The sequence below is a fragment of the Pleuronectes platessa genome, chromosome 18 (genome assembly GCF_947347685.1).
Source record: "Pleuronectes platessa chromosome 18, fPlePla1.1, whole genome shotgun sequence".
Classification (NCBI taxonomy): Eukaryota; Metazoa; Chordata; class Actinopteri; order Pleuronectiformes; family Pleuronectidae; genus Pleuronectes; species Pleuronectes platessa.
In genome coordinates this window covers 6927959-6955007 of record NC_070643.1, presented here as the reverse complement: position 1 = coordinate 6955007, position 27049 = coordinate 6927959, and the positions used below count along the sequence as shown (strand labels likewise).

Sequence of the window (27049 nt, the reverse complement as noted above, 5' to 3'; positions counted from 1 at the left end):
ACTAACCCTAATCTGCACATGGTTGGATTTAGGGAGTATAAGTGCCTTATAGGCTGAAGACTACTGTCCACAAACAAACAAATAAATGGACTAATCTTTTCTTTAATATTATGTCAGATGTTTGTCTGCGTGCTTAAAATCTTTGTTTTTGTAGCAGCTAAAAAAGATATCTTCTTCCCCTCCTTTTAAAAACAAGGCTGCTTTTCTGATGACAACCTCCTTAACTAAAGAGGCATGTCCGTGATGTCTGTTTTTTTCTACGGACGTCTCAGGAATCACTCAATACAATAAGACTGAGTTTGAAACATTTGACCTCTGTTAGATCTCTGCTCATTTGTGGTTTAAAGGTTTAAACAGGACTTTTCTCAGCCTTAGATAAAGGTTTGAAGACAGATTCTATAAACATATTTTTGATTTCGTACATTGATCTGAACTTATAATCGAAAAGGTGATAAATAAGCTGTAATAATGGAAACGTTGCCACAATTATTGTCTGACTGTCAGAGTAGGCTTCACTTGAAAGAGGGCGGAAACCGTCACACCACCATTTCAGTGTCTGTCTGACTGATGGGACGATGATGACGTTTATGTGCAATATTCTGCTCACACTGTATATATCATTTCTAATCTATTTATATTTCTTCATTTCTCTTAATCTAATTTTCGGTCAGGTTTTGTTGTGGCTCAAAGTAAACCCCACACAAGAGAGTTCATTTTGAAAAAGGTATTTTTTTCCTCTACAAGGAACTTGGAGCCCTGTAAAAACATTCTCCAATTTATTTCCATTCACTGTATTGCGGATTAGGTTTTTTTCACTTTAGCAACAGATGCAATTGCAAAGGTTAAGCATCTTAACTCTGGGTTGGGTCGGACATTAGGTCATTTCTACTTGATGCCTCATACATAACAGGTTCAAACTCAGTCAGCTTTACAAACCAGCACAAGCTTTTGAGCGAGGATGAATGATTCAGTGGGATCACACTGCCTCCTAGTGTCTCCATATGAACTACACTGGATTCAGGTACAGGTCACTGTGGATGGGTTCTGAATGTTGTTGTTTTTTAATGATCTAGTGCTGTAAAAACTGAGCACATGACATGATGACTGTTCTTGCAGCAGGCCAGTGACTAGAGACACCGGAGGCTGCAACATATTCACCCACACTAACACACGGTGGAACAAAGCTATGATATCTACTCGAGTCAAATGCTGTAGATTACTCAGTTATTCATTTAAATATTAGAGTAGACACATCTAGAAACATTACTGCCTTCCTTGCAATTTAACTGTAACATGGAAGACTTAATCAAAACCGTAGTTCAAGTTGTTTAAAGATTTACTATATGATGGCAAAAACCAAAATGACAAATTATATAAATATGAAACAATGACCAGCAATTTTTCAAACCATAGCCTCACAATCATATATCACTGAGCCAATCACAGTTGCTGATAATTTTTTTTTCTTGATATGGATATCACAAAGCTGTGACCTATGATGTGTGGGGTCAATGGTACCAGGTCAAACAGTAGTCCAAACCAGAGGTCAATGTACCTTAGTCAAATGTATAAAATATTGAAATCAGTCAATATTGATAATCATCTCGATTTATTTATGAGCTGAGAATGACAAACAGTCGACAAACAGAAAAAACATTTTATAAATCTGAGGTAGATGTGTTATACCTCCATACTGTGTTTACACAATGCATAAGCAATATAGCAATATACATTCAACCTTTTTTATATTGTAATAACTATTGTTATACCTCAACTCTGAGAACATGAATCACCTCATTATCATTGTCTTTATGGGTAACTGCTGAAATACAAATAACAATAAGTGAATATACAGTGTGAACTCATGTGAACAGGCATTTATTTCAGCTTGACGGTCAGTTTACCTTCACATAACAGCCATTTAGCCCTCAAGGTCCCTGGGCACAACTTTGGTGCACAGCATTCGTGATGCAAACTCTTTGTCAACTGAGTTTAACAGAAATTGTAAATAAGAAAATCCATGACGTGGAAGCTCTAAAGAGCAGGTTACAAAAAAACCAACATGCCAACATTAGACCTTTAGTTTTGCATTCTCAAGAATGCTCAAACCTACCCTGTGTTAGTTTTCTTAATGACATCACACACAAACCCACCAGTGGAGGTGATCATTCTTTAACCGGCTTGAACTTCAACATATGGGCCAGCGATTCAAACTGGGAACTGGTCAATTTCTAATAACTGTAAACATGACAGTAAGCTGGCACCCAAAAATGATTTGTATCATAGATCAAATAATTTTTTGTTGTTTATTAAGTTGAAGCATAACTGAAAAATTCCTGCTATAATTTACCTGATCCAGAGATGTCTCATACGTTCCTAAAAGCAAAACATCTTCATATTTAAGAAGCTCGGAACAGCAAATGTTTAGAATTTTTAGTTTTAAAATTATTAAATTAAATTCTATATATTATGAAAATGGTTGTAGAGAGGTATTCTGTTATTATTTCAGCTCTTCAACAAAGGTCTGGCTCTTTCTGAAGTAGGCTTTAAGGACAAATGACAACCTTTTCATACGTTTATAGATTTATTTTCCTGTAGTTTTCAAATTTTTTGTTTAAGCAGCGCTCAAAGGAGAAGATTAAGCCTTAAAGGTCACTTCAAACTTCAACAGGAACCTTTCACTCTCCAAGGTTGATTTGGTAATATGATCACGGACAGGTTTTTCTACAGAAAGGAGATTTCTCAGTTAAGTTGGTACCAAGTCACATCGTAACATAAATAATGTTGTGTTTATCCACAGCCACAGGGTTGATGACAGGCTGCATCTGTACCTCAGAAAATAACTTGCCGAGATGTTTAACGTCTCAAAAAGCAGTCGGTGAATTGGAGAGCCCGATGACTCTTCACAACCAAAATTGATTACATACTATGAGACTCACTGGGTAGTTCACACAACATGACTGTCTTGTAATCTGAGGTCTTGCAGTAATTGTGAGTTCAGGAGGAACGACTGATCCGCAAACTATATCTAAATCACGAAAAAACACACACAAGGAGACACGCTGATCCCTGTGGATCTCCTGCTCTTCTGTGTCAAGGCAGTGAAGGCAATGAAACGGTTCAGTTGTAAACAATAAAGAACAGCTCGGGCCACAATTGAGGCCAAGAGAAAACTAACCGAGCACATCCCAAACTCCTTCTGTTCTGGAAATGATATCTATAAAAAGGCATCAGAGTATGAGACGCCTCAGCGAGCCTCTATAGTCACGTCTTTGAGGAGTTCACACATAGTGCCTGCCGATCGAAGGTGTTTGTCGGCCACTTGGAAAACTGATCAGCATTGGCCGGTTGGGCTGAACATCGTGTAATGTGAAGTAGACTAAATACAAAAGAAGCATTGACACAATGTCCTTGACACAGTGCTACAATCAAATCATGAACTCAAAATGAATAATGTCAAACTTTGGGAAATGCCATAAACATTTTTGATTCAAAAAATGTAAAACAAAATTCACTTCTAGCTAAAGGTCCCAGAGCCCTGAGAAACTGTGAAGCCAAAAGTCAGACAGACAGACTGAGCTATGCTGTTGTTTGTGTTGCATAGCTGACAGGAAAGCACCAATCCAACACATTATAAATGTCTGATCCCCATTACATACAGCTTGTCAGTGATATTAAATTCCGTGAATCCAATACCAGGTGTATTATTCAGACATGAGGCATCACTTCAGTTGTTAGAGCTGCAGCCTTCCTCAGCCACGTTATACCTCAGATCACAATTATTAAAATTCTGTGAGATATACAGATTTCTAAACAGAGCCGCATTTGGTATCTGCCAAGATCCTTTGTCGAGATAAGATGAGCGAAGAATGGATCAGTGCATGACACGACCGGCAACCCAAGACAAGTGGGGTATTTCCGTGTCAGTGCAAAGTGATGAGTGATAAACTCTTGGGAATGAGGCACAGAAATGTACTTTTTCTTCAGCAGCAGCAGTCTCAAAATAAGGGGGAAAAAATGTTGGTCTGCACAATCACCGTCCACTGGGGAACTTTTGCTTGAAGTCCGGCAAAGGACCAGGAGTTTTAAAACAGGGATCTCAGCAGATAATGAGGCAAAACGGACGGTTGAATCTCCTGGCTGTGTCGAGAAAGCTCCTTCATGTTCACGACAGGAACTTTGTTCCACAGTTTCCTTTAAGTCCACAAGTCGCAAGGACGTCTACCTTAGTATTCAGAACAATAGGGTGATTGCAATAAAGCTCTGCTGTAATGTTTTTGTGTTGCATCTACCTTCACATACCTGAGTGTGAGTAAACCAGAGTTACATTGCCCAGGATAGGTTAATTTGGATATCTATGTACAAAATCACATTCAGAGCTGTAATTCCATTAGAATTCCCTGCGATATCCCGTTTGTGTGAAGGTATCCGCTGCCGCCCCGATTATTTCAATAGAAAACAGCTGCTCAGACAAGGGGCATCTTCACTGGAAATTGCCCCTGGTCCACAGAGGAGTAGTGGTCAGTGATGCCCTCGTCGTCAGCCAGGCTCACGAGGAACTGCTCCCCATCAACAGAGAAGGCCACGGGTGAGGCGCGAGTGACAAAGCTCTGCGGGTCTTCCGAGGGGGGTCGTAGGGAGGTGAGGGGGGTGGGCGAACGGGAGGTGGGGGCAACAGTAACCGGTGATGAATGTTGTGTCGGATCGGACGGCGTGTTGCAGAGACTATTGATTCCGGGTGTATTGTTAGCCTCATCTGGAAAGATAATGGGAGTGCGGATAAGGAGACATGAGTTGGTAAAAAAGCGCAAAGTAAATGTGAACCAGCCATCTAACAGTAAGGTTATAATTAAATACATCATCATATAAAAAGGTCCCATGGATGGGCAAAGGCTCATGGGTACTTTCTGTGGCAGTTCAGCTCCCCCTTTGCATGAGTAATCTGTGAGATAGTCCACAGGATCTGTAAGTTTAAGACTCACGTTTGGAAGACATATGGGCGAAGGACGAGTCATTCCTACTGGTGGACAACTTCGAGTGGCTGTGATTGGCCACAGAGACATCTCGGCCGGCCGAAGAGTTGGGGTCATCGGAGCAGACGAGCACATCAATGGGCCCCCGGGTGCTTCGGAGGTGGACCTGGAGCCTCTGAAACACAAGGCAAGCAAACAGTGATTTTCACTTAATGTTTCTGAACAGTTCCAGACCCTTTAAGGGATCGATTTCTGGAGGAGCTCAAATAATTAAGTTTTAGGCACAGCTGAAACATCAGCCATGGTTTAACAAATTAGAAAAGAGAAACGTGAACTCCTCATATGATGAGAAACCTACCTCCTCTGGATGTGGGACCTCCAGTTTTGTCTCTGGAGGAGCTTTGATCACAATCACAGTCTGGGTTTTCAGACTTGGGATCATCTGAACATCCTCATGCGTCAAATAGGCAAATGTTTTCCATAAGGTCAAGGATGATCATCAAAGGGTTTTTATAAACTGACAGGGACAAATTCAATGACTGTCTAACTGGATAACTGTCACAGAAAGTGATTACAATATACAGCTCTTTTTCACAGACCAAAGGGTTCATATTGAAAATCACAACCTTGTAAAAAAAATTTTGTATAGTTTGTCAATAAGTCAATACGTTTTTAATAATTGTTTTTGTTCTTAGTTAGGTTCCAGGCTCTCAAATCAGAGGCTTTGGTGTTTTTCTTTATCATTTTGGAATAGATGAACATTAAAATAGGCTTCATGTACAAAAACGGATGAGGGTTTGTATTTATGGATCTCAGACGTGCATTTTTGATACATCTGCGTAACAGAAATGTATCTGATCTTTTAGTTTGAAGAATGATAAACATACATAAAGCTCTAGAAACACCTCAAACGCAACATGCTGGGTAATGGAAAAATCTTGACTTCCAACGACACACAATGAAAATGTCATGATACTCATTCGAGCGCATACTGCCACCAAGGCCAGACAGGGCCGTCAGCATAAAACACCCAATCTAACAATGTTAAAGGAAGTGAAAACAAATGTCCTTATCCCCCCACTGATCCCGATCTGCTCTGAAGTTAGATGGAATCTTCCCTGACCCATTACCAGATCCCTGCAACAAGTTTCTTGGAATCCACTGTTCTTTTTGTGTAATCTTGCTTACAAACAAACCTACAAACAAAAAAAGAGATAGGGATGAAAAGATAACCATCTTGGCGGAGGCAATGAAGCCGAGTTTACAAAGGATATTTCTGATTGTTCCCGTTCGCCCACATCTGCTGAACTTTGACCATACAAATTGCAATCGCCTCGTCCAGCTTCCTCTCCTGCTCACTGAGAGCCTCCATTTCTTCAGCATCTTCCCTACTGATTGGAGAACACCTATGCACACACATTCAAGCAGCAATACAGGATGAACACCACGACAAACATCAACATACTATATCTGACTATTATGTTGAATCATTCTAAATAATAACCAAGACAAATTAGCGAATGTGCGTATATGCACTTTCAGTGCAAAAAGCTCCTTTCCTAAATACAATTCCTACAACATACAGTCATACTTACATCCACTCAAAATAGTTTTTGGACTTCTTTCTGATGACCTGGATCCCCTCAAGGACGTTGGTGATATCGTAGATACGCCTCTTGGCGACATTGAGCTGAAGGGTGACTGAGTTTAGGTTGATCACGCCATTGGAGGACTCCTTTAGCAGTTCTACAAACCTCCGTGTCAGCAAAGAGAGTGAGGTGTCATTGCGGCACCTCATATAACCTGTTAGGGGATCTGTGGAGGAACCTGAAAAATGGGAGGAAATTTGCGATTACTTCTTTTAAGACAATACTTGTGATCTTTCTTGTGTCACTATCTGCAAATAATGCTATTTTTACACCGTTTGAGTTAACATATATGTCTGATAACGAGGTTTCAGTGTGTGTCAGCATGAGTGAGAAAGAGATACAAAAAAAGAGCAAGCACGCTATGAAGAAAGATTTTACAAATTTAGGAAGAAATATCAGTCATTTAAAACGTATACACAATATCAGTGGGTATACATTTTTTTTGATAAAAAGGTGGGTAAACACAAAAAAGGCGAACCACTAAGATCAGATGTTCATACCAGGTCTCAAGCGTTTCCGTTTTCCTGTGTTGCAAAGAGAGGCCGTGGGCATTATGGCTTTGGCAGTTCCGCCTTCATCCTGGGGGTCACCGACTTCCAGTTCCAGTTTAATATTTGCCTGAGAGAGAGAAATTGCACAGCTTGTGAGACATCAGAATATACCTCAACTATACACAAAATGGTTGGTATTACAATACATCTACACTAAAATGTTGGATTGCAACTATGTCATCAAGTCCTGTGGCTCACACGGCCATAATACATTATAATCTTCTCTCCAATCCATTTTATTTAATCATAAGCAATGAGTCCGGTTGTTGAGAGTATTTGTGATTGCAGGAATGATCATACAAAGTGGTGTCTACTTGCTACATTTCAAAAGACTATTTCATAACTGGTAACTTAAACTGACTTTGGACTCCTGCAGGAAAGGAGTGCAATTGCTCTATCTAAGAGAAAAATGGTTATGCCTGCTTGTGGTACTCAGGGAAAGGTCATTAAGTGCATTAAAATGAGCTTCTTTACGAGGCCATACCATTATGGTATTTCATTCTATTTACATTTAATCATTTTACAGAATTCTATCCGTTTTGTTTGTATTATCTCTTTCAACTGGTTTTGTAATTTCCACATATATTTGTCATTTTTATTTATTTAACCTCTTTTATTCTACTTTTTTTAAATATCATACTTGCTTTAACCTGTTGCTTCCTGGTGTTACTCTGTTTCCAGTTCATTTTGTATGTTTTTAATGTTCCTGTAGAGCAACTTGATTCTACCTGTGTGAAACATGCTTTACAACTAAAATCTCCTCGCTTTCTACATTTTTTATTTGTATTTTATCTTCTACCTGGACTGTAGTTTTTCTCTCTTTAATCAAGTGTGGTGCTTTGGTTAAATTTGTATTGTTGTAAACTATATGTAAAATATGGGCAAAACTTGATTAGTGGTGTTCAAATGAAAAGCACTGAGGGTGTTGTTAGGTTAAATGTTTGGTGTGATGTTACCTGGGGGATGGGACAGTAGCTCGCCTCCCTCTGCAGGGAAGCAACCCCCCCCCCCCCCCCCCCTTAGCTTGTGGCTGAACATTACATTACATGGTTCAGTCTGCTTAAGTAAGGCCAGGAAATACACGACTGTAACTTCACCTTCAAAATAAAAGCATGTCACCAAAACTGACACTTCTCAGACAACATAAATCCAACCAAGAGATATAATTATAGCCATAACGTTAAACGCAATTTAATATACTTTGAGCTACAGTGGCCAGGGCTAAAATGTATTAGATGACATTAAATTTCAATCAACTTGTAAGTTGAATTTGCGCAGCCAATATTCACAAATTATAATGTGTCTCATATGGTTTAACATGGCGCGACATCCTCTGACCTTAATCTTTTACTAGAGGAAAAAGAATAACCACCAAAAAAAAGAACTATAAACAGGGGGAGATTAAGAAACCTCAGAGAGAATCACATATGAGGATTCCTTCTCCCAGGATGGACCGAATTGCAATAGATGTTTTGTGTAACTCAGAACATCAACAAAATAACAGTATTTAAAACATTGATTAGAAGAAAAAATGTTTATGAACTGAAAGAGCTTTGAATGAATTGATGAATCATTGTCAGCAAGGGTAGAGTATGTGAGTAGGCATATCGTATGTCACAGTCTTGTTGTTATCATTATCCACGATCCACCATTCATCAAACATACTTATCATTGGGCTAATTCCAGGTAGTGACTGATTGACACCTATTACCATTGCTTTGGATTCAAGTTGTATTTGTCTTGTTTAAGTTAACACAGGGTCAACAACAGTAAACAATGACAATTGTTGAACAGCAAAGACAGGCCAGGTCAGCAATGCGATGGGAGTAATTAGTATATTTAGTACTGCTGTTAACGAAACCGGACATATACATTATTGTATATTTTCCAGAGGTCATTACAATTAACAGCGGATTGAACAATTTGTTTAGAAGCTTGACGGCCTGTAATAAAAACTTTCCTTAAATCCCTGCTCCTGCACCATTTGCTAACAGAGAGATCAGTGTGAATGCTGGAAGGCTTCCACAGACACCGCTGTTGGTGGATGTCCTGAAAGGCCTGGAGTGTTTCCTGAAATGTGTTGAGCCGCCTCTACCACTCTCTGTAGTGATTTGCAGCCATGAGCTGAACGGTTCCCCATAACAGACCATAATGCAGCCTGTCAGCAAGTTTGCAGTGGTGCGCCAGTGGAAGTTTGCAGAAAAAGACACTGACAAGCCTTCTTGACCATGGTGTCTTTGTGGAGTGACCAGGGAAGATCTTCAGAGGACTCAGACACCTCACCCACCCCACCCACCCCTCCATCGGCATAGTGGTGAGTAGATAATGAATGAATATTCTTTTTTTTTTTCATGGTAAATTATACCTTTAAACAAACTTTTTTTTATTTTGAAGGGACGATTGGAGTTTCCGGTGCTGTGGCGTGAAACAGTTTGTGAACGGCGAAAACAAACCAAGTAAATATGGCTAATTTGACATGAAGAACTGGTAACAAGCCTTCAAACATGGATTTAATAATACAGACTGCATAAAGAAGAACATGCCCGTTGCGTAAACACAGGCTGTGAGATGTAAACAAGGCAACATGGCTGACATTGAGGGAATAGTCACGTTTATCTTGTTAATGATTTTAGCAGTAGCCCCTCCCTAGAGTTATTATATATATTTACAGCTGTGCCCGGTTACTTGCTCGTACCTGGTCTTGTTCGTGTTGACATGGCTGCTGCCCTGGGCCGGTTGTCGTGGTGGTGCTGGAGGGCCCGGGAGGCGCAGGGAACTTCAGGCCGTCCTGCGGTTCCACGGAGGCGGCCTGGTCGAGGGTGGTCTGCGGGGTGAGGGTCCCGGCGGTGGAGCTCTCCTCTGCACCGTCGGAGCCTTCTGGGGCCCAGGGACTCTGCTTGATCATCTTGTTCCGTGGGTTTGACTAATGCTGCGGGGCCGACGTCTCATTTTCTCCGCTTGTCCGATAGAGCAGGGGCCGTTTCCAGGGTCCAGCGCCGCAGACCAACACACACACGGAGCTGCAGACCATCTACGCGCGAAACTCAGGTTCCTGGCTACACCTTTAAACCTCATTTGCATCTGAGTTCCTATTGGCTGTCGCTCTGTGTACGTAAAGGCGTGTACGTGATTTGACGTACATGTACTTTACCTGAATAACTTATACATACACATTCCATAGTTAAAGTTGCCACTATATTTGCACATTTGAATATATATAGTTTTAGTATTGTATCGTATTGTGTTTGACTTTTTTATAGAGCTTTATACTTTCTAACTAAGCTTTTATTTGGTTTTAATTATTAAATTGCTGAACTGACCTGTTTCAACACCTTTCATTTTATCGTTGAATCCGTGTCAACTTGCAAAGGACAAATAACACTTGACGTGACATCGCCAAGGGGAAATAAAGCAACTTTTTTTACTGGCTTACTGGCTTTACTTGTTAGTTTATTTACAGAATGCATTTTTACACCCCTACCGTCAAGCAAAATGTGCAGATTTATTTTCCTAATAAGATGGAGGACAAGGCCATGCTGGAGAACCCTCTAGAGCTGGTTGGAAAATGCTGAATGCTGTCACAAAAGCTGAAAACAGATCTGTGTTGCATATGAAGACTGTAAGATGCATTTCTGTAGATTACCCCCGAGTACATAAACTAATAAAAAACTGCTAGTAAAATACAATATACACACATCAACACAGGACTAACTCTGACCTACATTTCCGTAACTCTAATGAAAAAAGACAAACGTTTGAATACCTTAAAAAATTACTGAAAAATAGGTAAGACCAAAATTAATGAATTTCTTTTGAAAAACTAATTGATTAACATTTATGAGTTGGGGGAGCTAATTTGTTGAAAATGAACATCATAATTGCAGATGATGTCAGCAAGGGGACGCAAACACAACAACTTAAGAACATAGGACCGATCCCGTGGTAATGAAACCTTGAGACCGTCCCTTAATTTACCAATATGCTGCTCCAAGCGGTTTAAAAGTGACCAGGTGTCAAAAGCTGCCCTCATGTCAAGAAGAAACAACATTGATGTTAGGTCAGAAGTGTTTAGTTAACTGGCATGAGACTGTAGTGATGTTAAATTGTAATGATGCAAAGTCAGTTTTATGGGCTAACTACATCTTTGTGCAACCGACAAAGTGTTGTCTTCCCCAGTCAGGTTACCTTAAATTGTTCATATAATCCGAACTGACCGTCATTGGCTATCTAAGTGTTATCAGAATACTTAACTTATACCTCAACACAGAAGACCAACAAATGAATCTGTAGCACCATTTGTGAAAAAGACAAAAAGAGAATACACAAAATTGGGGCATATCTGTAAATACAACATCTATATTGTTCAAGCACAAATGAGGAAAAACCAAAACTCATTGACCAAAAGTCATTTGGTGCAATGTTGGATTCCTGCCACTCAAGTGTATCTCTATACATCAGTTTCATAAAATAAAGACACTGACTAATTCATTTAAAAGTTTAAAAAATAATACACAATTAAAAATATTTCCCCCAGTCTTTTGTTAGCTGGTAAACCTATAACACATAGACGTTATTTGCTTATGTGATGAAATTCTCAGCTTGAAACTTAATCATATTTGGAAATCACAATATTTGAACAACTTCATTCTCATGATGTTTTATAAAGATATGTCAGGCCATTGTTCTTTTACATACTTTAAAAACACTGTCACAGAACATTAGCAGGGACAACCGTTACATTTACATAATGTGCCGGACAACAAGAATCAACTACATCTGTGAGTCACTCGATTCTGTTCAGTCATCATCAAACCTGATCTTCTTCCCCTGGAAGGCCACGATTTGTCCTTGCTGTTCCTTTCTTTTCTTACTCGCCTCCCAGGACGGATGCAGCGCCTGCTCTGGTGCCGGCTGGGAAAAGGCACCTCGACCCATGTGAGCCTTCTGCCTCGTGAAATCCCCTCTGCCTCGACCTCTCCCTCTGCCGCCAGATGCAAAGCCCCTCTCCCCCGACCCACTCCGTCTGTCTTCAGGCCTGCTGTACTTGGTCCCTGAGTTTCCTTCTGCTCCTGTGAACTCCTTTTGAAACCTGGATTGCTTACTGAAATCTCTGTTTGAGCCCCTAAATTTATCACCACCTCTTCCCCTGCCTGCACTTTCACCAGCATTCTTCTTAGACCCAGTGAGCGAAGAGAAGAAGACAGACTGAAACTTCGCTTTAGACTTCAGCCTGGACTCGAGCTCATCAAGTTCATTTTGGACCCTGTCTGAAGTTGTCGCCTGGTCACTTGTCTCCACCCTTTTCTCCCTTTCTACGACCTTCGGCTTCTTCTTCTTCTTGTATTTGCTGACTTTTCCGACGAAGAAGTCATCTTCGCTCTCCTCCGACTGGGAGGACTGCTTGAGGAAACGTTCTTCTGTGCTGTCGTCAAAGTACTCTTTCTCTTTCTCATCTGATGACTCTAAATCACTCTCTTTCTCATCTAATGACACCAATGCTTTCTTTTTCTCATGTGATGATTCTAAATCTTTCTCTTTGTCATCTGATGACTCTAGATCACCCTCTTTCTCATCTGATGACTCTAAATCACTCTCTTTCTCATCTAATGACTCGAAATCACTCTCTTTCTCATCCAATGACTCGAAATCACTCTCTTCCTCCTCTTCCTGTTTTCGAAGCACTGCTGCTTTTGGTTTCATTCCTGAACCTTTCATTTGAGGAACATCTTTCACAGTGTCCTTTCCTTTGCTACTTTGTGTCGATACTGGACACACACTCTCAGACTCTGGTATGTCTTTCTTTTGAACATCAGCAGTGGTAGATGAATGAGCTGCTAACACTGTGTCTGTTTTAGGTTTAGCAACACTTAGATCTTTAGAGATACCATCTCCTTCCTTGTTTTGTGACATTCCCTTCAGCTGCACTTTAACGTTGCCCTCATCTTTGTTGTTTGTCTTTTTTACATTACTTTTGTCTGGTGACGGCGGTTTTACTTTTTCGGCTTTGATTTGCACCTTGACCCCTCCTCCCTGCTTTAGATCCTTCATCCTATCCACTTTGAAGGCTTCCACAGCAGCTTTAATGTCCTCGATCTTCTTGGTGAACTGAGGGTGGGTGGCGATGCGTGCTAAAGCCCGGTCAACAATGGTAGACTTGGGGTCTCTACACAGCTGCTCAAAGTTGAGTTTCTTCTGCAAGGCTGTCTTGGTCACCTGGAAGTCGGAGAAATCAATTAAACAATAAGACATTTTTGTATTTTTCAGATAATTATTACATTTTTGGCTAAAAGTAGCTGAATAATGTGTTCCAAAAGTAATAAAAAAGTTCTTATCAAACCTACCAAGTCTGGTCGGAGCACCTTCATGGCATGGACCTCCTCTAGCATTCGGGCAGCTTTCCTCTGACTCTTCTCAACTTGCGCCTCACTCCCCTTCTTCTTCTTCGAGGCACTGATCTGTCGTATCAACTTCCTGATGATCAACACTCGCACCCTCTTCACCTCCTTCCTCATCTTCACCACCTCGTTGTTGAGGTTCAGGACACCGTCCTCTTCTTGGTCTTTAGCCTGAGCGGGTTTGGGAACCTTCTTTCTTTTCTTTCTGGCTCGTGCCTTTTTCTTTTCCTCCTTTAATTTCTCTTCGGAACCAATCTTTTCTTTGTCATCTCTCTCGAGTTCTTCTTGTTTGTCAACATCATCTTCTTCACCTTCCTCCTGAATCTTGTCCTCCTCTCTCTCTTTTTCCTCAGAAGATAGCAAAGGTTTCTCCATCTTGTCCTGGGTATGTATTATCTGTTGAAAAAAAAAACACATACACATTAGTAACAGCTCACCGACACATTGTCATGAGCAACAACCACAACAGCATCTACCTACTAATACCACAAACATCTATCTTTCTGTATGTGGAATGCATAACTCATGATAAGACCTGTGAAATAGCAGAAATACAATGTAAGAAGAGTAACACCAGTTTAGTAAAGCTTTCAAGATTAAATATAGGACACACACGAAGAGCAATAACGCTAGATCAGTCTCATTTCATAAAAAACATAAAAATCCTCATTGCAGACAAACCAGGTAGGATGAAAAGTTTTCTAACTTCACTCTGCACCATAGCATGTTGCTAAAAAGCTCTGGACACAACGTCCAGCACACAAATAACACCAAGTGGCAGTATATTGTAGAACTGTTGGAGGAGGACTAATTATAATAACTAATTATTTAGTTTCGGAGCGTTTAGGGATACCAATGGATTGACGTTTTTTTGCCAAGTAGGTTTGCACATTTATAAGGAAGTGCTGCAGTGTATTTGTGCAGGTATAAATATAAAAAATAGGACACTTAATAAAATATAGAAAATACTACAAGCACCAGGGGAGTGATTTTGCATTACGTTGTAATTAAGCAGTAGAGCACAATCCCTCCCCTGGGGCTTATAATATTTTCTATATTAAATGTGTTTAATTCGCTGGTGCTATCGGTGCGGTATCCTCACGTTCTCCCTGACATACAACTCACAAAACGCGTGTATTACGCTGCTTTACTGAAATAGCGTATGTTTTTTATAATGTTACGTCGTAGCTTGGTACACTTCAGGAGAAATACATTTACTGGTGGAGGGAGCAGATACGACCACGTCTGGCAAAACAAACGTGGTTCGGTGAGCGTGGGTAAGTTTTATCACGTTACGTTAGGGGTAAATATGACTTTTATATGTACAAGCAGTGTAAAAACAACAAACTACAGCACGTAGGGTAATATTATTTGACATATTTCACTGTTTCACACTTACCGCTCAGACGTGCCTGCTTTAAACACTTAAATTGGAGAGAAACACATCTACACTCGTTGGCACTCAGAGGGGGCGGCCATGTTTGTTTCGCACGTCCACCGGCAGCGGCGTCACGACGTCGAACGTCGATGACAGGGAAGGAGGGGGGGCGAGGGTCGTGAAAGGGGGCGGGGCCTGAAGCGGACTGTTGTTATTTATTTCTTTGTTTCATGTGCAGAAAACAACAACAGTGGCGGAGGATCGAAGCAGCGACGACGACGCGAGGATGAGCGCATGACGCCCCCAGCCTCTAGCCGCCGTCACCGCACCGACAGCTCCAGCGAATCTCCGGGGGGAGGATGAAGCGGCGCAATGCGGACTGCAGCAAACTCCGACGGCCGTTGAAACGGAACCGAATCACGGAGGGTATATATAGCAGGTACCGAGAGTGGGCTGGTGGCTGGCTAGCGGGTGGGTGGGTGGGGGGGGCGTAATTGTGTAACAATGGCGCCTCTCTGCATATGTTGAAGACAGCGACGGCAGCTGCAGCTTCAGTCATGTATCTGCACAATCCGAGCTACGAGCTACACGAGCGTGCTAAGCGTTGAGTCACAGGCCCGACGCGGCTCGTGGAGCGTCTCGGTCGCGATTTGCTCCGAGCTCAATAAATTCATATTCTGGCTAAAATCTAATTAAACGTGGCAGGGAGACTTTGTGTACATTTTGTATTTGACCTCAACGCGTTCTGTTGTTTTATTTATATTTGTTTTTAAAAGATGTAGCTGATAAATAAATTGGTGCTGAATGCACTGGTAAGAAGAAAACGTTTTGTTCTCTGAGATGACAACGGCAATGTCAAGGGGCGCTCGTTTTGAGGTGCGGGGGACGCCAGCCGCCGGCGGGGCTCTCACCTGGGCTTTGTCTTTCAGAGGTGTAAATAACCAATCACCGCCAAACTACACCGGGCTGACTGAAGCATATTAAACACACATATTATTTACACTGTGTGTTTTCCTCTACACTGGTTGATGGCCAGTGAAGGAAAATAAAGCCGTTTTACTAGCATGTCTAGACATGACACTCTATACATGCATTCTTAGCCTCTCTCTCCACCAACCTCCTCTCTCACTATTTCAGTTCCTTCTATCACAGCAGCACATCTTACACTTGGAGATTTCTATATTTTCACACACGATCACTGTTGCATGGTTATTTCTCTGTATTAAAACCTGGTGTGACCTTCAGGTTACATGGCACGACTGCTGTATAAACCTGATGTCTTGTTACCACCTAAATCCTCAATAAGTGTTGTGCAGTTGCTCCTGGTCGTCTCACGCTCTCCTCTCCGTCTTGTCCTCTCCCTGCAGCACCTTCCTGTACCTGAAGTTCCTCGTGGTGTGGGTGCTGGTTCTGCTGGCCGACTTTGTGCTGGAGTTCAGGTTCGAGTACCTGTGGCCCTTCTGGCTTTTCATTCGCAGCGTCTACGACTCCTTCAGATATCAGGGACTGGTAAGTGTTTTGTGTGTGTGTGTGTGTGTGTCTCCAGTCAACACAGAACAGAATCACACCAGGATGCAGCAAAGAAACACACACAGACTCGGATAGAGTTATTGTCCAATGTTTAAAGGTTCACTGTGTAGAATTCAGTGATATCTAGTGGTGGAGTTGAACACCCCTCAGCTCACCCTCCCCAAACATGAAAGAGAACCTGTGGTCGCCTTCAGTTGTCATACAAACTCAAAAGGTGTTTATAGTTTGTCCAGTTTGGGCCACTGTAATAAATATGGCTGCCTCTATAGAGAGGACCAGCTCCCGGTGTAAATATATAGTATTTCATATAAAGGGCCCAATCTAGGGAAAAGAAAACAACAATTTGTACATTTTAGATGAAACACACTAGGATTATTTTATATTCAATTTCTGCAAATAGATCCCTTTCGCCTAAATCTTATACAATTAACCCTTTAAATGGTCTCTAGTTGTATTGTGCTTTTCTATTATCAAGTCCAACTCAAATCACTTTACTTTACAGTTTTGGCATTTACACACACGTTCACGTGGGGTTGTGGGGGAGACTGGGATTACTACCACTTCCTTCTGCTGAGTGGACAACCTGCGCTAACTCCTGAGCCAAAGCTGTCCAATAATTTAGGCAATCCTGCCTTGGCGCTTAAAAAGATACGATAATTGAAGTTTGACCTGTAGCAAACAGAAACTTAAAATTAAATACTAAATATAATTATGAAATGATGTGCAGTTGTTATTACCTACCCCGAGAAGGTTATGTTTTCACCTGTTGTCGTTTGTGTGTTTGGAAACACAATTATGTAAAAGCTCCTGGGCTGACTCCCACAAAACTTGGTGGATGCAGTATGAGTCAGGGAAGAAATCTTTAAAGTCTGCTGCAGATACATGATTTTTTGTAATCAGTCTATTTTACATTGCGAGATAGACCATTTTTTTATGTCAATTTTCACTGATTTCTGTGGGAATAATTTGTGGATTTTACTGGGAAAAAATCTGGAATGTTGGCAATTTGGTCCAGCTTGATCTAATTTTAGGGGACTGTTGGGCCTTAGTGGTGGTAAGCACTCCACTGAGTGCCATTCTTGTTACGTACTGAATCGTCTCTCATTTCCTCTTCACTCAGGCGTTCTCTGTCTTCTTCGTATGTGTGGCGTTCACATCGGACATCATCTGCCTCCTTTTCATCCCCGTCCAATGGTTGTTTTTTGCCGCCAGCACCTACGTATGGGTCCAGTATGTCTGGCACACGGGTGAGTCCAAGTTTTCGGTGGAGTCTTTTTTTTTCCCTTCTGTGCTGGACCTAAAAGTGCTGATGTATTTTTTTCCCCTACATTCATGCAGAGCGAGGAGTCTGTCTACCCACTGTATCGCTGTGGATTCTGTTTGTGTACATCGAAGCTGCCATACGTTTCAAAGATCTGAAGAACTTTCATGTAGACCTGTGTAGACCCTTTGCTGCGCACTGGTAAATGTCTCATTGTTTAATCTGTAATGCACATGGGAAGTAGAAAAATATCCATTTTACTCCAGCACATCCTGCCCAAGAGGATAATGATATCTTTGTCAAAAGTTGACACCGCGTTTCTCTTCCCCTCCCAGTATCGGCTATCCAGTGGTGACGCTGGGCTTCGGGTTTAAGAGCTACGTTAGCTACAAGATGCGACTGAGGAAACAGAAGGAGGTGCAAAAGGAGAACGAGTTCTACATGCAGCTTCTACAACAGGCTTTGCCTTTAGAGCAACAGATGCTGCAGAGACAAGAGAGGGAGGCAGAGGAGGGTGAGAGACGCACAAAAGAAAACTCATGAAACACAACACTCATTACGCAAAGTTAAAGGGCATTTAAACACATATCTTGCAGAAGGAAGACGCAACAATGACTAGAAATGGTCGACTGATACAGTGCACATATTTATACAGAGCTACAAAATCTCTCCATAATACATTAATCATTTAAAATTTTAAATTTCACACCAGGATTTTTGCACTTCTGTTCCAGATAAAGTAAAAAAATGTACTTTAAGTTCACACTTTATTTTACAAAAGAAGTAGGAGCAGGAAATATGAGGTCAAATGCATGGACAGGTAACCTAAGTAATCATTATGAACCCAATTGTGGAAATATAATTTTACTATATGTGTTTATATATCTTCCCTAATGTTTACAAATAGTTCTCTATGGTATTACATTTTTAGGGGAACTATGGGTTGAGACTGCAAGTCAGTAAATTCTAACATGTAACAAGTAGGAGGCTTTAGCTCTGTGATATTGCAGGAGAGTTGTTTCTGTGTAGCGTAATTGCAGCTAAAATTAGGGCTGCATTTAATGACTGTTTTCATTTTATTCATTAAATTTATGAAATGTAAAAAACAAAAATAACATGCTGTCATTTGCAATTGCTCAGAGGCCAGATGGATTTTTGGTACTTTGCTGCCAGAATTTGTAGTAATTTAAATTACATTTCCCTTGACTTTGGGATTGGTTAGTTCTATCCGGATAGCTTTGTACTTTCTCTAAAGCTTCCTGTGCTCACTGTCTTCCAGCTGCTTTAGCTAAAGGGATCTCAGAGGTGGAACCTCCAGTAATATCCCAAAACGGAGCTCCACCTGGAAAGAAGAGCACATCAGTCGCGTTACCAGAACTGGAGTACCGGGAAAAAGGGAAGGACAGTACTGCCAAAGAGCGCGAGGGCAAAAAACCAAACTCCGTTGGAGTCAATAACAACAGTATTATACACACACTGGACTCCAAACTACAGGAGACAGAGTATATTGAGAACTGCGTCGGGGCAAAGAGACTAAATAACGACCTGGCCGGAGAAAACACCCACGCGGACACTAACGCACACACTACTTCGAAGGAGGAAATGAGTGGTGCGGGAAAGAACTATAAAAATGCCAGTGGAGCTGTGGGCAGCATTTCCAATTCATCTCCACGGAATCACAGCTCCACCAATGGCAGCGTGCCGCAAGGCTCATCGACAAGTAAGAACGAGAAGAAGCAGAAAGGGGCTGGGAAGGGTCAGAAGGATCCGGTGGAGAATTGCATTCCCAACAACCAGCTGGGCAAGCCAGATGCTTTAGTACGGTAAGACTAACACACACACACACGTACCGTTTGAAACACATGCTTCTTTTTACTGTAAATCTTGTGTCTGGTTCATTGAGTTGTTGATGTAATTAACATTTAATATTTGCAAGCATTCAGCAGCAGTTTCATTGTACCTTCAGTTTGACACTTCCAGGATACTAGTTGATGCTGTCATCCCGTTCCATAGCATAAGGAAACAAGTTTTTCTATATTGCCTGTGGCCCTCAAGCCCTCTCTTCTTCTTTCCTTTTAAGGTTGGAGCAGGATGTAAAGCGACTGAAGGCAGATCTCCAGGCCAACAGGCAGCTGGAGTCCGATCTGCGGAGTCAGCTTTCCTCTATGAGCAGCCAGGACCGCAGCCTTCGTTCTGAACTGGGCCAGATCCGCCAGGACAATGAGCTGCTTCAGAACAAGTGGGTGCATCTGCAGTCTGCACACCCACAATACTCACCTCTACTCTAACACCTTTTCTTAAATTGCCATACAATTAATGGGATTATTGATCTTGAGATATCAGCAGATATGAAAAGATTGGATTATACCAAATTTGAATTAGCTACAGCAGCTGGTTACTGATGGGCCATGTGATGGTCAGTGTGTAAATTTTGCCAAAAAAATGCATTAAACTGGAAGCATTGGAGAATTTTATTTAGAGAAGGGATACTCGGGTGTTTTATCATTGCACATCCTTAGAGTTGTGGGATTTTCAGGTTTGAATGATAATGGTCAAAAGAAACTGCAACATTACGTCTGTAGTGTGGGCCAGGCTACCAAGCTGGATCCTACATTTCCCATAATCCGGTTAATAGTTGTTTTACATTACAACCTCTAGTGAATGCATAGGTCTTCCCAACTCCAGAGTTCCACAGTTTAGAAATCTTTTTAGTTGTGTTATGTTTCTAAGCAGAGATGACCCTGATTATGTCTCAGGAGCTTATTTTGTCGCAGAACATGATTTAGAATTTTATGTTTTCATTTGCTGAGTCATACGTTGCACAACAGCAATGGTGGCAAACAAAATGTTACACCTTATATGTTATTATAAGTGTATAAAAAATATTATGAAACTGTGTTGGAAAATGTTGACAATGGCGGGCTGCCACAATCTAAATGATTAATAGGAAACACCAGATATTTCACTCTTAAATGAAAATTCGATATTGTACCAGATAGGTTACTATCATGGCAACATGAATATATATTTCACATTATAAGTGACTACTTTGACCAGCCGATGGTGCTAGAGGAGGCTTTTAAAGTCTAGTCTAATGCATGAATACTCAAAATATTAAACTCTCAATCTCATACCCTTATGATCCAACTTGCTTGACCATTTCCTCCTCACTCCTCAGGCTCCACAGCGCCGTCCAGGCCAAGCAGAAAGATAAGCAGACCATCTCCCAGCTGGAGAAGAGGCTCAAGGTTGAGCAGGAGGCTCGGGCCCTGGCTGAGAAACAGCTGGCCGAGGAGAGGAAGAGGAAGAAGATGGAGGAGGCCACGACTGCCAGAGCTGTAGCATTAGCTACTGCCACTAGGTACTAATTAAATGATTGTTGGGATGTTAACCTCTGAACCAAGGAAAGCAGAGCATCAGTACATATTTCAAGAGATTAGTCTTTGTCCCCTCTGGCAGATGAAACCAATGTAAACTCATTTGTGCCTAACTCAATTAAAATGTAAAATAATGTTGCCTGAAGCTGCAGGGGGGGTGTGACAGCTTCATGGTTCCTACGACTTCTCCTCACTGGCTGTGCAATAAGTGTACTTTCTTCAGTAGGGATTGCTTAGTTTTTTTTTTTTATATAACTATTTTTATATAAAGTGTTGCATACAGCATTTTGGTACAAGTGTACCATATAATATGTTCCCTCTATTTTCTGACTTAACTTTTTGCCTATTCACAATGTAATTGCTCTTTTTCTCCTTTATTCCACAGAGTGGAGTCTAATGACTCTCTTCGCGCTCGTATCAGAGAGCTAGAAACCGAGTATAAGAAGTTAAGCTTGGACATGAAACTTAAGGAGGAGCAGATTAGGGACCTGGAGGGCAAGTGTCAGGTAAGACTGACTATTTTTCATTAACATAATAGTTTATGTTTGTAAATGTGCACTTACTTGGTCAGTCACAGTATTGAAAAATATATCTTCTTTGTATTAATTCCACAAGTCACTGTCTGTCCATACAGTTGCAATCAGAAATATTCAACCCCCCAAAGATTTTAAGGATTTATCAATTAATGTTGACATAATCTTCTCTTTGAGCAAGATTCTGCTTCGGATGACTTCTTTATGAGTTGAGTGATACAGAAAATCAACACGGCAAATGCATGATGTAGTATTTGTGTGTAGCAGATATTTTGTTAAGATAGCCATGTCACAATTATTCAACACCTATATAATATTGTTGTTTTTAAAGCTGTCTTACAGTTATTTTGTCCTAAACTTGAGTTGAAACATTATTAAGCCTTTGGGAACTCTATACTGATCCTTCATTTGCTTCAGCTGTGATGCATATATAAACCCCACCCATGAAGGTATTCAAGGTGAGTTGCAATCATGGGAAAGACAAAGGAGCGTCAACAAAAGCTGAGAGAGAGGATTATTTCATCACACCTGAAAGGCCTTGGGTAGAAGAAGATTTCCCCCAAAAATGATATTCCAAGAGACACAATTGGGAACATTATAAGGAAGTTTAAAACTGATGGAGCAGCTTCAAACCTGCCTGGCCGTGGAAGAAAGCCCAACATTTCATCAAGGACCCTCAGCAACTTAGTCAGAACAACTCAGATAAACCCCTGTGTGACTGCAAGACACCTACAGGAAGACCTGATGAAGGCTGGTTCAGGTGCCTCAGTGGCAACTATAAGACGTGCACTGAATAAAAAAGGACTTCATGGCCGGCTTCAAGACAAACTCAGCTCTTGACCACAAGGAACATCAAAAGTCGACTAGAATATGCCAGGAGGAATTTGAATAAGACTACTGAGTTTTGGGTGACGGTTCTATGGACTGATGAAACCAAACTGGAACTGTTTGGACGTATGGACCAGCGGTATGTCTTGCGTGTGAAAGGCCAGGCTTAGGACCAGAAGAATACCATCCCCACAGTCCAGCATGGAGGTTGGTCAAAGATGATGTCCGACTGTTTTTCTGCGGCAGGAACTAACAATCTTTATTGTGTACATGGCATCATGGATTCACAGAAATACCAGGCCGTTTTAAAGAGGAATGTGATGCCTTCTGTTGACAAATTAAACCTTGGTGATCATTGGACTTTCCAGCAAGACAATGATCCAAGGCAAAACCTCCAAGTCCACCAAACCTTGGTTGAGAAAAAGATCCTGGAACGTCCTGGAATGGCATTCACAGTCACCAGATTCAAATTTGATTGAAAATCTTTGGTGGGATTTAAAGAAGGCAGTTGCAGCATGGAAGCCATCAAACATCACTGATCCAGAGGCTTTTGCACTTGAAAAATGGGCAGAGATTCCAACTAAGAGGTGTAAGAAGCTCGTCCGCACTTACCGAAAACATTTTTTAGAAGTTATAAAAGCTAGAGGATGAGCCACAAAGTACTGAAGCTGGGGGGTTGAATAATACTGCACATGCACATGTGTTGAAAGAAGTACATTTTTCATTTGAACTTCAAAGTTAACTCAACTTCTGTTGTCAAAATAACTAAAATATGCATCAATAAATATCCTTTGTTGTTTGAGGTTTTTTGGTCATTTATTGTCATTATTTGTCATCCACATCCCTATAATGTCTGTTGAGGTGAGGGTGTTGAATATTTCTGATTGCAACTATATGGATTGCACGTCTCTGGAATCGTTCAGGTTATTGGCTTTACACTTGGCATGTGTGGGCCCAAGGAAGTGCAGTATCAAATTTGGCGCAATATAGACATGCAATAAGTTCAATGATAAAAAACAATCTAATAAACAGGTGATCAGCGCTCTGTAGCAGTTTGCTGGGACTCATAATGAAGTTGATGTTGTCACCTTCATTTGCCGTAGCTCAATTTATTGAAGGTTACTTTAATGGTTTCAGAAAGAGCTGCAACCTAGTATCACCACAGGCTAAGCAAACAGGCAGGTTTAGAGCAGCCCTAAATGCTCTAATGTAATTAGCTATATTTACCTCTAGCTATCTAAGAGCACTTCAATTTCTAAGAGCACATGATCCTTTAAATAAAATTTGATGCTGTTTAAGTTTGAGCTATTGGTGTAAATAAATCAAGAGACCCTCTGTGCCATATCAACACTAAAAGTTTTGTTTGAGCAATAAAATAAAATATCCACCAGAAATAATGTGTTTTGTATTGTGACCATACATTGATCAAATATCCTATTACTCTTACCACACAGGAGCTGAGGAAGTACAAAGAGAATGAGAAGGACACAGAGGTGTTGATGTCAGCACTGTCAGCCATGCAGGACAAGACCCAGCACCTGGAGAACAGCCTCAGTGCTGAGACCAGGATCAAACTGGACCTCTTCTCTGCACTGGGAGATGCCAAGAGGCAGCTGGAGATAGCACAAGGTAAGTGCGGACTGTGGGGATACAGTGAAATAAGCATTGTAGAAGCTACAGAATCTGTCTGTGGTTCCTTACATCAGGGTGGAGGTGAGCGTGCAGTGTCCTCGAGCTCTCAGTCAGGCTCCACCGGCCACTCCTCCAAATTTGGGCATTTCTGGTTTCAAAAATCTTCATGAGCTAAAATACCATTTGAGTTCTCAGGGATTCAGTTTGAAAGGTCACGTGTGTCCCCCCCCCCGCTCTGTACTCTGTGTGATTAACATCTCTTTACCCTCCATGTCCTCCAGGCCAGAACCACCAGAGGGAGCAGGAGATCGCAGAGCTGAAGCAGAAGATAGCCGAGGTGATGGCGGTGATGCCGAGCCTGTCTTACTCGTCGGACAGCAGCAATCTCAGCCCCGTCGCCCCGCACTACTCTTCCAAGTTCATGGACAATAGTCCCTCCTCCCTGGACCCCAACGCCTCAGTCTACCAGCCCCTCAAAAAGTGACTCTGACGTCCACACTTTGTGTCAGACAGAACTTTTTCTCTTTCTTTATTTCAGTGACGTTTTCAGTTCTGGCTTTTTGTTTTTCAGTTTACCAGCCCCTCACACACACATACACATTCACATTCACATTCACACGCACACACACAAACACAATGCACACAGCCCCTCTATATATGTGTACTTGGGTTAGATTTTGGTTCTATTGTGAGAACTATTATTTGTAGGGGGTTGTGTACAATCAGACTCTTTTTGTTTTTACTATTGAGTTTTGGGATTTAGCCATTAGACGGCATTATCTGTTTAAAGGGGGAGGAAGGAACATGCAATTTGTTGGCCAAACTTTTACTTAAGAGCCATCATGCATCACGTCATGTCAGTCTTCTTTTGCTGTACAGTATGAATCCCCCCCCACAGCCATACTCACTTCTATAGTGAACTCACTCCCAGACCTTTTTATTTGAAAATAACAATTGGCCTCCATGATCGTTTATATAAAGACAGAAGACGTGTTTAGATGTGTAAAGTAAAGCCAGGTGTGAGATACATGAATGTAAAACTATTCATGTTTTGATATTGCCATCTACTCAAATCAGTGATTGTTTGTTTTGTAACGTTTCAGTTCAGTTACACCGATGTACATTTCCTAGAAGATAGTGATATTGAGCAGGTACACGTTTGCTATATTCTTCATAAATTCCAGTACAATTTTGCCCCTTAATGCTGGAATATAGTAGATTCTCCAGGATTATTAGTAAGTGGATGAAGCAGATTCCGTTTTGTCCGAAAATAAAATAAAAATGCTGTTAGATTCGAACCTGGCACTGCCAAAAGCGTTCACCTGTTTGCTGCCGAAACCTTTCCTCTCCCTCTGGACCAAATTAGAACCCGTTACGCCATATTGTCCACTGGATTTAATGATGTCAAGGTAACCAGTCGTTACCATTATTTGCAGATCTTACAGTGCCTTTCAGTTTCTCTTTTTCAGACGCAGAAACCACATACCTGGGATCTAAAAGCATCAGACTTCAAAACCGTCCCTTTCTCTCTATAGCTGTGAATCCTCTGATTTCTCACAATCCAAAAATTTTAATTCAGTGTTCAAAAGTTAAACCAATGAAGTGTCACCTCAGAGACGTTCGATCCCTTTGAGCTCATTGATCTTCGCAAACTTAAAAGGGAAGACCTTACTTTGGACAAGGTGCATGTCATTTCACAGTGACACAGTATTGGTATGCCAGACACCAGCCAAACCGATTGTCTATTATCATGCCCTAGTCTCGGCATTTAGCTGTTTACAAAAATGTACATTAAGATATTGAGGAATGTTTATTTGTTTGTTTCTTTTCCGTTCTTAAGTGCCAAGTGTTGATGTTCGGTTTTCATCCATACTTTGATCGATGTAGCTAGCATAAGGTTTGCAGAAGAGTGCTGTCATTTTGTTTTGTTGTCATTAGAACATATCGGGGTGGTGTTGTGTTTACATGGTGCTGGGCTAATCTTGATGACGCAGCAGATGGTCAGTCGGACCGATTGTGTTATTCACTCGTTTATTTATTTGTTCCAGACCTTTAATTGAGAGGCACCACTTTGATATCTCCCATCATGTTCAGTTGATTTCCCAAACGTCCACCAGGAAAGATTCAGTGAATGTGTTGTGTTGGGGGAACGGTTACCCCTGAACCGTTTGACCATGTTGTGCTGTCATGTTTCCTACCTGGGGGAGAAAAAAAAAAGTATTTTTTTGTGGATTGCTCTGGCGTTGTGACTTCAGTTCTCGAGTTGCTTTTACAAGTTTGTGTAGAAGGAGGAAAAGGCTGAAAACAAGTGCTTTGTTTTATTTCATCTTTGTTCCACCATGCTTATTTTCTTAAAGTGAAGGTGGCTATGTCATCCTCCTCACTTTGACCATCACTATTAAAGAAAGTCTTGCTGGTGGCAATGCAAGCCGTTAAGTCTGAGTTTGTGTCATTATCTGTGTGTCTGGTTTTACTCTTTCCAGCTCAAATGTGAACAAATTTTATCTGTGACATCCAAACAAAAAAAGCTACTCTAGTCAATGTATTTAGCTTTTTTAATTTATTTCTAGTTATATTACAAATTTTACTACAGTAAGTGCAACTGCAATGTGTGCCAACCTTTTCTGTCGTAACAATTAAAAAAAGTTAAAAGGTATCCAAACAATCCTTTTCAATTTTAATTTCAAGATGTTCTTAGTTCAGAATCTACAATTCCATGTAGCTGACAACTGCTTGCAAGCTGTTAGTTAGGGCCCGAGCACTGAATGGTGAGAGGCCCCATCGAAGTTTCAAGGATTCTTATTATTATTACTTTTATAGTGACGAAACTGAATTGGCTTTTTGAGGGCTTTAACCTGCTGAACTTCTTTGCAGCAAATTAGAAAGTGGTGAAAATGTACGTATTCGGGAGTAATGTGAAATGGATGTGGCAAAATGGCTCA

General features: G+C 41.1%; 3 protein-coding genes across 3 annotated transcripts; 1 reads left to right on the top strand and 2 right to left on the bottom strand.

The window, feature by feature from the left end:
* Window positions 1-1592: 1592 nt before the first annotated feature.
* On the bottom strand, window positions 1593-10181 carry e2f3 (E2F transcription factor 3). The gene is made up of 7 exons (XM_053447193.1): window positions 9869-10181; window positions 7123-7240; window positions 6569-6800; window positions 6248-6379; window positions 5332-5446; window positions 4983-5148; window positions 1593-4756 (listed from the first exon to the last, which is right to left on the bottom strand). The coding sequence occupies exons 1-7, from the start codon at window positions 10076-10078 to the stop codon at window positions 4467-4469; spliced, it is 1263 nt and encodes a 420-aa protein (XP_053303168.1). The 5' UTR covers window positions 10079-10181; the 3' UTR covers window positions 1593-4466.
* Window positions 10182-11513: 1332 nt separating this feature from the next.
* On the bottom strand, window positions 11514-15085 carry srfbp1 (serum response factor binding protein 1). The gene is made up of 3 exons (XM_053446448.1): window positions 14968-15085; window positions 13515-13964; window positions 11514-13386 (listed from the first exon to the last, which is right to left on the bottom strand). The coding sequence occupies exons 2-3, from the start codon at window positions 13941-13943 to the stop codon at window positions 11971-11973; spliced, it is 1845 nt and encodes a 614-aa protein (XP_053302423.1). The 5' UTR covers window positions 13944-13964; window positions 14968-15085; the 3' UTR covers window positions 11514-11970.
* Window positions 15086-15173: 88 nt separating this feature from the next.
* On the top strand, window positions 15174-26543 carry maco1a (macoilin 1a). Its single transcript, XM_053447061.1, has 11 exons — window positions 15174-15385; window positions 16314-16455; window positions 17597-17723; window positions 17815-17938; window positions 18073-18251; window positions 19017-19560; window positions 19818-19976; window positions 20916-21098; window positions 21500-21620; window positions 23930-24104; window positions 24389-26543. The coding sequence occupies exons 1-11, from the start codon at window positions 15306-15308 to the stop codon at window positions 24589-24591; spliced, it is 2037 nt and encodes a 678-aa protein (XP_053303036.1). The 5' UTR covers window positions 15174-15305; the 3' UTR covers window positions 24592-26543.
* The last annotated feature ends 506 nt before the right edge of the window (window positions 26544-27049 follow it).